This window comes from Prosopis cineraria, unplaced genomic scaffold (assembly GCF_029017545.1).
Source record: "Prosopis cineraria cultivar Desert tree isolate PC_DT_omini unplaced genomic scaffold, ASM2901754v1 PC12, whole genome shotgun sequence".
Taxonomy (NCBI): domain Eukaryota; kingdom Viridiplantae; phylum Streptophyta; class Magnoliopsida; order Fabales; family Fabaceae; genus Prosopis; species Prosopis cineraria.
The window spans coordinates 17,904,244-17,917,658 of NW_026555343.1; the positions used below are offsets into that span (position 1 = coordinate 17,904,244).

The 13,415-nt window shown below is 34.0% G+C and overlaps 1 protein-coding gene across 1 annotated transcript; it reads right to left on the reverse strand.

Annotated features, from left to right (window-relative positions):
- Positions 1-1,180: 1,180 nt before the first annotated feature.
- LOC129289176 (pentatricopeptide repeat-containing protein At1g02060, chloroplastic-like) lies at positions 1,181-13,213 on the reverse strand. The gene is made up of 6 exons (XM_054925983.1): positions 13,023-13,213; positions 10,842-12,938; positions 10,056-10,167; positions 9,468-9,535; positions 3,514-3,770; positions 1,181-2,337 (listed from the first exon to the last, which is right to left on the reverse strand). Exons 1-6 carry the CDS (start codon positions 13,124-13,126, stop codon positions 1,337-1,339), a joined length of 3,639 nt encoding a protein of 1,212 aa, XP_054781958.1. The 5' UTR covers positions 13,127-13,213; the 3' UTR covers positions 1,181-1,336.
- Positions 13,214-13,415: the final 202 nt, after the last annotated feature.

Here is a 13,415-nt window from a genome sequence, read left to right on the forward strand (position 1 = left end):
AATTAATTTTTTTGGGACCTTTCTATCATCTTCCTTACATTATTAATATTTGGGAGGTACTTTTGTGCCATTCTCCCTAAATTAATCATAAGATAAGAACTACTAATAATCAGATACAAGCATTCTATTACAATGAAATTTCCTAGACCGCCCCAACCGTTTTGTCAAAATGGGTTGAAATCGGTGCAAGAGTCAAGCCAATCCAATTTGCTTATGAACCACTTGCAAGAGTCAGGCCAATCCAAATTGTTCATGAGTGTGAGTGATCAGTGAGGAATTTAGCCAGAGAAATTGACTATAGTGAATTTTATCCTTCCCAAAATGCTAGTTTGCAAGGAGGTTTCTTTTCCTGTTATTCGTAATTTTTCATGTGAATTTTATTCCCTTGATTTTACTTATCCTAAATACCCTTGAAATGTTGGGAATTTTTTTTTTTCAAATACTCTTTGTGTCAAATTACAAGACACATTTAGACAAAATCACATATATTAATAGAGTTCATTTAACACACTTTACAACTTTATTTTTTTAAAACAAAAATATAAAATTCTAAAAATGCCTTTCATTTAATAGAAATGATAATATTAAAAAACATCATTAATGAAATTTTCTTTTTGGAAAAGTATTGTGTATTTTGGGATGTTAAATCTCTTCCATAAAAAAGTGTTTTATAATTTAGGAGGGAGGGAGTAATAATTTATTTTTAACCAAAAAATAGTAACAATAATTTCATCAATTTATTGGCATTAGAGGTAGCCGTTTAGAAGAAAGTAGACGCTCCAAATTCCATGATTGATATATAAGTTTATGATTTCCAACTTATATGTGGATGGAATAACTACTCTTGAAATCTTTGATTACGAGAAAGATGAAAAACAATAATAATCTTAGAGAAAACAAACAAATTAAAATAAAAAGTCAATTATTTGCAAGCAAGAAGATATATAAAGGTTTATGATATAATTAATATCCCCCTCCTAATATTCAGAAAGTGACTAACTTAGCTTGTTTCTTAGATTGATATATAAGTTTATGATTTCCAACTTTTATGTGGATGGTAACTACTCTTGAAATCTTCGATTACGAGAAAGATGAAAAATAATAATAATCTTAGAGAAAACAAACAAATTAAAATCAAAAGTCAATTATTTGCAAAGCAAGAAGATATATAATGGTTTATGATATAATTAATATCCCGCTCCTAATATTCAGAAAGTGGCTAACTTGGCTTGTTTCTTAAAAAGTAGAAAAGCATATCTCAATTTTTTTTTTTAATGAATAAGCGGAGAACGAAGCACCATTTATATTTGGTACTTCTTCTTCATCTTCTTTAATTTCAAGACAAGCTTCGCATGAGAATGCCTTCAAAAGTAATACCAGGTCCAAATGCTAAGGCCAATCCCCATTCTTCTCCTTCTCCTTCTCCTTCTTCTCCATTTTTCTTCAGATACTCCTTCATGTACTCCATCACATAAAAAATGGTGTTGCTGCTAACATTTCCATAGTCCATTAATGCCCTTCTGCTACATTCCAGCTTCTCACTGCTTAGTTTCAGTGTACTTTCAAGCTTGTTCAGAATCGCTGGTCCTCCAGGATGAACAGCCCAGAACAAGTCGTTAAACCCTTTAACGATGTCGTTTTTGGTCTCGCTCTTCACCATAAGCTTTCTGCAAAACTCTTCAATGTTATCTTCAATCTTCTGAGGAAGATCTCTCCCAAGCTTGAAGTTTATGCCTTCTTCACAGAGCCTACCATCAATCACGCCATGAGTTTCTGGTAAGAATTGTTGAACAGCGTAGTTTAGCTCCATGAATGGATCCTCGCCGGTGATAGGGTTTGCTCCGACAATAACGGCAGCAGCGCCATCACCGAAAAGAGCGGCGCCGACGAGATCGTAAGGTCGGTCTTTGTTCGGAGGGCGAAACCCTAGAATGGTAGTTTCAGAGGTGGTGAGCAAAACCCTACTTCCGGGATTGTTCTCAGCGATGTCCTTGGCAACTCTGAGGCCAGTCACGCCGCCGTAGCAGCCGAGAAAGTAAAGCATGACGCGGCCGACGTCGTTTCGAAGGCCAAGCTGGTTCGCGAGGTAAAGGTCGCCGCCGGGAAGACGAATCTCGCTTGAAGAGACGTAGACTATGTGAGTTATGTCTTGTGCTGGCCTTCCCCATTGCTTGATGCAAGCATGGCTGGCTCTGGTGGCCATTTCCACCACCGCCGGATTCGCAATCTCGAGCTTTTGTTTGATCGTCGGCGAGCCTTCGGTGGCTAGTTCAGGATATTTGTCCAGGATCTCCTTCGACATGACTGTGTATCTTGTCTTCACGGTGGTGTTCTTGCCTGTGAATAATGTGGGAGAGAGAGTATAAAGGAGAGAGAAAGTGTAGCAGCTTAATATATATATATATATATATGGATTTAAATGTAAAGTTCACTTTGTAAATAAAGAAAGAGAAAATTTTACATTTTATAAAAATATAAATGAAGAAAAATATAACAAAAACTTCACTGAAATTTACAAACACACACACACACACACAATTTTTGAGGATTTAAATTCTATATATAAATATAAATAACTTTGCATGCTTGATGTTTTCCAGCGTGACAATTAGGTATCTGGATTTTCTTAAAATATTTGCAAATTGATATGAACAAATTAAGTGTGACATAAATGAAATATGAACATCTCTAAGTTATTCGTATGTACTGTCTACCAAACAATATATTATCGTCGGTGAGAAGTTGAACTTCTAAAAGGCTAGTTAACATATTTATAAACTAAAACATTGCATGCAAATGGAATTTTGTGTGTTAAAAGTAAGGTACTGAAAAGTTGAACTAAATCGATATAATGATTTAAGGGTCAATGGTTTAAATATGGATGAAGGGAACAATCAGTAATAATTAAAATAATATAGTTTAATTAAAATATACAAATATTGATATCTAACCTTGAAAAGAATAATAATAAAAAAATATTGATCCACATGTAATAGAATATTCATTTATAAACTACATTTTACCTATAATCACGCAAAAAAGTTACTAAAGGAGTAAAGCACGGATTTGAAAGACTGCTATTTTTTCTTTTATCATCTTAACTCAAAACTTTTTCTTTTATCTTTTTTAACTCAAAACAATGCCGTCTTAGGCCAGAGAAAAAAATATAAAATCCAATCCAATTTACCCCATCCAAAACTCTTCAGCAAACTGGTCAAGAAACAAGTTCGACGGTTCACTTGTCTAATTGAGCAACCCTGATTGTTTTTTAATGCCATGGTTAAAAGGGAGAAAATTGAGTATTACTTAATAATATCCTCGCATCCATAATCGTACTCGAATCCACATTTTTTAGAGTTTTAAGTCATATCCTTATATAACAACTATATCCTTCATCGTGCTCTTTAATTTCATGGTTTTATGCATCCTTTTTAATATAATAAAGCCCAAAAAATAAAGGAAAGTAAATTAAATTATCAAAAAGCCAAGTTAATGGGTCAGGAATGCACTTACAGAGACGCTCCAATTTTTCCTTAACATAAGAATCTACACATTTGGTATCCCGAATGTATCCTTCCACCAAACATTCTTGTGGGACGATTTGGCTTGGAAATGCCTTTCCTATTGCAAGCACTGTTGCCTTCCCAGGTGTTGGTGCACGCTTACTCCTGTGTGCCGCAGCAGCACCAGATTGTTTCTGCTGTGGCCACTGCTGTGTGGAACTGTCATTACCTTTATCAACACTTGGCATCTTTATATATATATATATACTGATCAATCAGGTTCTAGCTCTTCAGTTTCAATGGAAAATGATTCACAATTTCTGGGTCTATAAATGGATGGCTTCACAGGTTCTTGGAGAGAGGTTAGTGTGAGAGAAGTGTAGCATGATTTCAGAGAAATGACTTGTTTATTTGGGTTAGTTTGAAGGTTGGAAGAAGGTTTTTTATTTTCAAGAGTTCAACATTCTTTCTGTTTAAATAATTTCTTCTTGGTTTGGCTCCTAATGCATTTCTAACTTTCAACAAGTTTATTAAGGTGGGAATAAAAATAGGTTTCATGCATGTGAACAAGCCATGTGGCTCATGGATGTGTAACGAGGTTAATTTAAAAAAAAAAAACAAAAAAAGAGAAAAAATACTAGTCAATAAAAACATGAACATTATGGCAGCATCAATATCATGGCACTTGAGAATTATGATTGATTTTAGGGAGAATTACATCTAGATCCTACACGAGAAAATTAATTCCTATAAAGATCTACCAACAACTGAACTAAGGTCATTGACAATATAATTAATTATCAATGAACCTTACAATAATTAATTTTCTTATGTAAAACTTCAATGCAATTCTCCCTTGATTTTAATGGCGCATACCCAACTTCACAAGTGTTTCGTTGTATTACAGATGATAGTTTATTTATATTTAGAGCACCATATGTAAAATCTCCTCACTCTAATCACATTTAAAACCAAAATTTAAAGTAATTAAGGGATTAACCTATAAAGAGATTACCAAGTTTGTACTTTGAAATAACAAGATCTCAAGTTTTCATAGTTTTAAATGAGTTAAGACCAGTCATTTAATATTTAATCAGTGTAAAATTATGTTACAGAAGCATGGAATATCTCAAAGGAGTTAAAGCAGTTGAAAAATCTCATGATGTTGAAAATAGAGCAATGTGTCGTGGCTCACGAATGTTGCACCACAGCTTGTTGCTCTTTATGCGACGCGCTGTATGCATATAACAACAATTCTGCTGTCATTTGATAATGGAATCCGAGCAACTTTCAGCATGTCTCATTTCTTTGTCCAACGTCCAAATGAGATGATCTAGGTGTCTATGAAAAACTCTTTTCATAAAATAGCTAGTGGCATGTGTTTCACTTCCAAAAAAGTCACATTAGGAAGTTGGACACTCCAACACATTTTTGTCACTTTTCTCAACTTTCATAACAGAAAGGGTGTCCAAAACCTTATATAAGTATCAAAAGCCATTCCTATCACCCAGGCCATATTCATTGGACTTAAAAATACTTGTACAAAACACCACATGCAGCAATACACCAGAATATTAAAATTTCACTCCTCAACTCCTTTAATACCAAAAATAAAAAGGGGAGGTTTTGGTGTTACATTTCAAAATAGCGTTTAAGAATGTAAACAAATGAACATTTATACACTTGTATTAGTATTTTAACCCTATTAACATATATAACTTATCATACTCAACAACACAGGGCCTAAAATACAAACTAGACCTTACAGACAACTTTATAGTGCAAGTGTACTCAAAATGCATCCTAAATTGGCAATATTAATCTATTACACAAAGTAAATAAATAAAACATAGAGGCATATAAAAGGAATACTCTAATTTCTTAAGCCTTAGGAGCTTTATCCTCTTTGCACTAGAGTATTAGCCTATAAAATGTTAAAGAAGAGAGGTGAGTCTAGCCCCTTAGTAACCAAGGTAAGTCTACCCTATGCAACTGTATATCAATTGAAACAAACAAGTAAGTTTGAAATAGAATTTCTCAAAACACATACTAGCACATGAACCATAAAATATCATTTCTCCATCAACTCATTTTTATTTCAATCACAAAGTACATAGCTATAAGACACTTCGACATGTGACCATGTCCCAATATATTAACATAACTTAACACAACTTAATCATGTGACACATTAAATAGACACACATATGCATGATCATACCATCTTTATAACCTCCTTATTTCCTTTAATTGAAACCATGGGTTATAACATCAAATAGGGTTCTATCTGTGTGACTAGACTATCCAAGCTCACCGATTGTGAGGTGTGACCCGACCAAAGATCACATGACTTACTCTTGGACCATGGTTTTCTCCATTCTTGAATCTCTGAGGTGTCGTATAACCTAAGCTAATCTCCTCGATAAACTGGTGGAGATAGCTAGGTTTTAATGCCTCGACAAACTATGAGATAGTCCCTTAATAAATTATGGGATAAGGATATACTCTCTTGCACCGGAAAGTATTCGAAAATACCAAATGGATTTTTATTCTCCCTAGGCAAACTTTCGCCAACTGATCATGCAGTGTACGATGCCCACTCATTTCACAATTTCATTTATTCATTATTAGTACATTGGGCTCATGATAATATGCTACCTAAATGAGCATCCATAATATTTTCACAAATATTCTTGCCATACATCACATTTCTCATCTTAAGATATATATATATATATATATATAATCATGGTTTTGAAAATCATATTGACATCAATTGCACATTTCAAGCACTAATAAAACATGGCATATTCAATTCAACTAATCATCAAAGATCATGACATGCTTCACATTTACAATCAAATCATACATGTTAATATGCTCATTTCACATTACAATACAATTAATAAAAAATTACCCAAGATAGGGTTCTCCCGATTACCTCAAACTTTTGAGAGGTCAAAGGTTTACCCCTCAATACTTAGCTTCCAAGCTTAATTTTCCCAAATGAATATAGTGCCCAAATGCCCAATCTATAATTAATCAATCCTAAACTTTACCAATAATATCGAACACACAATTTTCACTCTTATACTTTCATTTCTATAATGCTTAACACTCATACTTCTCACTTTTGGATTTACCCATTGGGTTTAATAACTCTCTTTAGTTCCTATTAACATCATAAATGATTTTCAAAGTCATTAATGTCCCAACAAACCTCATTAATCCCCATTAAATGCTCATTTTCAGGTATTAATGAGGCTCACCAACTAAAGATATTAAAACTCATTATCTCTAAGTTTAAATACTTCAAATAACTCCCATTAATTCTGTTTGCGTCAATAAGTTCGAACCTATAACCTATATGGATAAAAAATCATCATCCCAACTCAAACCCTAACTCTAATCCCCATTAAAATAAAAGAAAGAGGGAGGAATGGAGTATAGGATACTTACCTTAGGTGATTACTAGCTTAAAAATACTCCAAATACCTTTCAAATATGAACCCTAGCAGAGCTTCTTCCTTTCCTTTTGTTTTCTTCCTTTTTCTCTTTTTGTTTTTTGTCTGTTCGCGACTAAATTTTATAGAAAAAGGGGTTGTGTATGGCACAGAGAAACCCTCCTGCTTCAATGGTCATTTGTGCACCACAGTGGACGTGTTGCACGTCGCAACATGTGGCACAGAGACATCCCTTCAAGTTTTTTCTTCTCCTTTCGATGCTCGAGTAGCCTGTCTTCACTTCGGACCCAAAACTAAGGCTAAAAACACATTCAAATATAATTATTATACCTCTCTGACCACATACCACATCAAAACACTCAATTACTACAATCAAACTTGATTAATTCTGTAGTAATCCAAGGATTAAAATTTGAAATGTTACAACATGTACATAGTACAGGATTTCCCTTATGAAATTAAACAATAATTACATGTTTGGGCTTCTTCTTTTTTTTTAAATATATAGAGATATACCTAGAAAGAAAATAGTATGAACACATTTTATACTTTCGTTTTAGAAAACATTTTGTAACTAGCAAAGATTATTGCATAAGTTTTGATTATTTAAATGCAGATCCGAGGTTCCTAACCAATTGTGAATATTTTTGAAAATGATCTCAATCCATTTGACTTCCTTTTTTTTTTGTGATATCAAAAATTGGGTTAAATAGTAATTAGATATCTAAGCAATAAGTTTAGAAGCTTTTAAGACTCATTTTTTATGTGTAATATTTTTTTATCAAGTTTTGAAAATGATACAATGTCTACCTTACTATTAACCAAAATTACAAATTTAACACTAAATTAACTAGAAAATGACATAAAATTTACAGAAAACCAGCTGATCTTGTTGAAATTACTTAATACGATCAGGATTAGGAGTGCCTGAAGAGGTAATTTTAGAGGGTGGGGGAAAAGAATCATCAATGAGAGAAAATAATAGTTGGCCATAAAGGTAAGGCATCATTTTTGAGCATTCCACACAACATAGCTACCATGAGCGAGTTTGATAGATATGAATTGAGGAGAGGTAGGGATATGGTAATGGAAGCAACGAAAGAATTGGAAGGAGACGAGTGGGGCGTCCCATCCTGATGTGTTCATTGTGCGTACCATATCTAGGTGATAATTTGGGTCAAATTGGACAAAACAACTTGAATAAATCCGTAAAAATCTTAAGATTAGGTTTGAAAGTTTTAATTTTTTTTTTATTATATGCTCATTCAAACAACTTAAACTAAAAAAAAATTTGGCCAAATCCAAACATGAATGAACTTAACTTGAATACTCAAATTCTTTTTAGAAGTGACACAAACAATGAAAAAATAAAATAAAATAATATTTAACAATCGAGTATTCAAGCCAGTCTGAATAAACCAAAAGCCTGAGGGATTAGAGCTGGAATTAATTATATAAGTATTTTTTATATGTTAGAATATTTTAAGTCCGATACAAATAAATTTAGCTCAAATTGAGCCCAATCCAAACAAATTCAATCCGTCTAAATTACTGGCTCTAATATTATGTGAAGGTAAAGAGACAAAATGATGATTAATTATAATGAGCTTCCATTGTAAATGCTGTTACTGAGGGCGTAAATATATACAGTGAATGAGGGAGTGTAATGTGCTACAACATGTGGAAGGATAAGAATGAATGTAGACACGTAGCCCTAAGCGTTGCTTCTAGATACAGTAAATTGGGCTGCTACATTGCACGTTATTGGGTCAGCCATGGTGTTGGTTTTGGGCCTGACTGATGGTACTGTGTTGCGCTGAGTGGATACAACACTTTTCATCAGCAAAGTGATTTGGAATATTGATTGACACCAAAAATGGAAAAGAGAATGCCAGCTGCAACAAAAATCATAATTCAAGGACGTCTTTTGATAACATATATAAAATATCTTGGAAAATAAAAAAGGCTCAATAAAGAGATGAAGTCCACTTTTTTTATCTTCTTACCCATCTTATAGTTATTGATGACAAACAGTAGCGTTCTTATCATATCAGGAAACATAGTAGAAATCTACAGAAAATACATTGCTATATTGCTCAATTAATGGTCCAAGAAGCCTTGAAATGATAAAAAAAAAAAAACCAGAGAGATGAAACATAAGAAAATAAAAAACTAGCAAAATGAAGGAAATAAAAGTTTAGGAGAATAACAATTAGGTCCAAACCAGTGAGTTAATACCAGTTAAATTCCCAATAAATTTTTTTAATAAAATGAAATATAAATATCAATTCAAATAATTACAAATAAATTTTTTTTGTTACAATTCAAAAATTACATTTGATATTTAAATACTTATCTGTAATTAAAATTCCTGAATTTATAATAATTTAAATCGATATTTTCAACTTATTTTTCAAAAATATTTGTCAAAAACTTAATTAATATTAATTAACTGTTTTGAGACCTAAGTGTCATTCTCACTGAAAATTTTAATAGAGACATGCGTTTGAATCCAAGAAAGGACATGTACTTGAAATCAATGAAGAAACCAAAAACTGATTGTGAAAACTGCAAGGAAGGAAAGTAAAATAAAAACTCAAGGTTCATATAATAGGAACCTGAATGAACGTTTTTTCAAGTCCTCATCACCAATCTACCCACATTCTTCTATATCGATTCAGTAATGAACCAGAGTCACATCAAACACGCCTTTCAGCAATAACGTAAGCAACAGATTTTGGCTTCTCTAAACACAACCCAAACACAAGATACTTGCCTTCAGATCAGAAAACAGGAGACTAGGGGAGACACTTCAAATCAATCTTTTGCAAGTATAAATTGACTTAACCTTCAAAGTCAGGGATTATACTAAAGAAATTAAAGAGGGAGAATGGAAAGGAAAAGCCGAAGTCCTTTGTTTACACTATACCACCTTTGAAAGATGATCATGGCAAAAACAGGAGGTATATTTGAGATAAGAAAAGCCTTGGTGACTTTTGTCAGGATTGGCAGAAGACTGATGAAAATTTTAGTTGCATGACGTGGTCAGAGTTACCATGGAGGGAAAGAGAATAAGGTTTTGTCATACATTATGCAAGTTTGGCAATCTTGCTGCTTGATCTGAAGCATCCAATGAGGATTCAGGGTTACCCTGCACTGTCAACTTGATCTTAATTTCCTTGTAGCAACTAGGAGATAAACTGCAATAGATAATGGTCATTGAAAAGTGAGAAGGGACTAATGTATACTAGCTTCAAAAGACACAACAAACAACCACTTTATAAATCCTTCTCTGTTGGTACAGAGGGGCCATTATGCAATAGCAACTGGTATAAAACATTCAACCTTTATACAGAACAAAAGGAAGGAAGAAAACTTCTTTGCATTTGGCTTCTCTTAAAGGTTATAATCACGAACAGAATTGTAAGACCTAAACTGCTGCCACTGCATCAATCAACTTAAACACTTCTACCAAGAAATACAAGATCCTTCTTCTATACTTCCATAATTTAGCAGTCTCATTATATATGATGGTTACACTCCCCTCCATAATATGTTAAATCAACCACGTTATATCAACAATTCTTTGGGAAAGACAACCCACTAGCATTTCTTTCCAAAACAAACGAAAGGATCAACAGCCTCAGACCCTAGTATTTTTAACAACATTAGAATAGAATGAATAGGAAACCATTCACTATTATGACAATTTTCAATTAAAATGATAAATTGAAAGGTAACTTACTAATACACATCATACTTCATTCAGGTGGGGATGAATTTTCATCTTGAAAAGTCTGAAGCTCAGAGAATGATTAATGGGCTACTGCTATTGCATCAGATTTGTGAAGTGCTGAGAACGAGTCCCTATTCTTGTGAAGATCTTCCTAACGATTCTTGCCTTTGCATCCTCTTAGATATAAATGCCACTTCATCTGATCTTCTGTCAGCCTCTAGAGAAGATACTAGTTCATCTAGACAAGTCAATTCCTGATGTAAGCCTTTCTCCACCAATACATAGCATAAACCAAAAGCCTCTGAAACCTTGTTCCTTTCACAAAGGCCCAAAATAACTTCATTGCACAAACCAAGATCAGCATGTTGATTATTTTCGAAACAAAATGCCAACATTTTGCTTGCCTCTGATAGCTTTCCTCTGTGTAAAAGAAACTGAACTAATTCATCTATTTTAACACAGTATCCATGCTTGTAAAGCAACTCTAAAACCTCAAATGCTCTCTCCTTTAGTCCACGGCCAAAAAGTAGCTGTAAACTCATGGTTGAAAATTTTATATTTTGTCTAATATTTTTCTCTAGCATCATGACAATAAAACTAGCAGATTCATTAGTACAACCCTTTTCCAAAAGCTTTGACAGGATAGAGTGCCAAGTTAATGTTTTAGGAAGATAGGAGCTCCTTAGCATTTTCTCCAGTGCCTCTTTTGCAAGAAGAGGTTTCTCCTTCTGAAGAAAACCATCAATCAAAGAATCATATATCTCAAAATCTGGAAGAAAATTTTGTCTTAACATCCACTTCAAAAGCTCATATCCATCTTCATAAGAACCTTCCTTACAGTGCCCCATAATCATTGTCTGGTAGGACGGAGGGTCTTGTGTTCCCCTTTTCATTAGCTGTCTAAATACCCTCTCAGCCTTCTTAGTTTTCCCATGTTCACAAAGATACTGAAACATAGGGTTGTAAGAAGCAGCAAGAGGCTTAGAGCCAAAATTACTCAACAAAATCTCCTTCTCATACAACTCATCAAACAGCTTTTCTGCCATATCATAGTCCTCTCTTTGACACAGGCTCCGCAGCACAACACTGTAGGTGGCTGAGTCTGCTGGGACCTGCAAGCTTTTCATCTTCTCAATCACTTTTAATGCTTCATCTAAGTTTCCAGCACTGCAATGTGCATGAATTAGCGTGTTGAAGGTACATGTGTCTGGACTGAGCTCCCCATCCCCTATGGTTTGTTCCAAAATATCTTTTATCTTATCTAATTTGTGAGCTTCACAGAGTCCTTTGATTAAAGTATTGCAGGTAATTTTGTTTAGCATGAGCCCCCGACTAGTCATCTCCTTAATAATAAGCAAGGCCTCATCTAATTCTTGTTTCATACAATACCCTCTAACTAAAGTTGTATAAGTCACAACATTAGGATTCAAATCCTTGCTTTTCTTACTCATGCCCTTCACTAAATTATGTGCAGTTTTGACCTTCCCTGCTTTACATAAGCCATCAACAAGTGTATTATAAGTAACAATATCGGGATCACAATTGAAGCGGGACATTTCATTGAAAAATCTGAAGCCTTGATCAACCATGGAGTTCTTACAAAACCCTCTGATCAAAATATTATATGTATATGTGTCTGGCGTAACTCCATATGTGCTAAGCATTTCATCATAAAGATCGTTTGCCATATTCGTCCGACCCCGTCTAAGTAATATAGAAAAAAGACTGTTGAATGTGATCACAGATGGTGAAACACCCATTCTCTTCATAGTCTGAAAAAGCTTCATTGACTCTTCAAACAATCCAGCTTGACCATAACTTCTAATTAAGCTATTAAAGAATCGATTGTGAAGCTTAACAGCACCATCAGATCTTAGCTCAATTGAAAACAAAAAATTACGAGCCACATTAAGGTTTCTTCCATGACCCAAAATTTCTAGCATTATGAAGTATGTTTGGTCACTGTGAGGGAAACCCTTATCATGTACCCACTTAAAGAAATTAAAGGCTTTGGATGAATTTGTGATAAGGCGAAGAGTTTGAAGCACCATGGTTTTTGACAGAGTGGGAGAAAATGAAGATAAAGAAGATGCTAGCTCATTTGACCAGGTTTTGTAATTGATAAGCCTAGCCATGGCTTTGGATGTTTTCGATTTCGTGGATGATTTGGGTTTATAGTCTTTGTCCATTTTTTCATCCTCGCTGGTAGTTTCGCTCTGATTCGAGAAAAACTGCCTGAATTGAAAAAGGGATTACGAGAAACTACAACACTAGACATGCGAAATGCAAGAAAGGAAAAGAAAATTTTTAGTAGTGCACCTGAGAGACGAGGAAAGCTGTGAACCGGAATCGAAGATGGGGACGAGGTAATGATTTGCAAATACTACTGACGATCCACTACGAGAGCATGAAATGAATGCCATCAAACTTCCTGTTTCCCGTCCTCAATTGAGCTATTTTCTTCAGAAAGCGAAATAGAAAGGCTAGTCACTCTTAGCAAATTTCTTCAGAATTTTCAACTCAATTAAAAATACTTTATACTTTTTAACCGAAGAGTATTTCTTTCCCATACACCAATTTTGTCAGTCAAGTATGTTATCCCCACAAAGAATGACATAGAAGTCCCAGAAAATATATTAATTAAAGTTAGGCGGGCGGTAAAAAAATTTTAAAAAGTGAGTTGTAGATACTAATTCAGATCATTGTTTTAAA

Excerpts from the sequence above, each read along its gene's own strand:
- LOC129289176 (XM_054925983.1), bottom strand. The coding sequence starts at position 13,126 with ATGGCATTCATTTCATGCTCTCGTAGTGGATCGTCAGTAGTATTTGCA. Across the intron at positions 12,939-13,022 it reads CAGCTTTCCTCGTCTCTCAG|GCAGTTTTTCTCGAATCAGA; the intron begins GTGCACTACTAA and ends TTTTCAATTCAG. Across the intron at positions 2,338-3,513 it reads GGAAAAATTGGAGCGTCTCT|GCAAGAACACCACCGTGAAG; the intron begins GTAAGTGCATTC and ends CATTATTCACAG.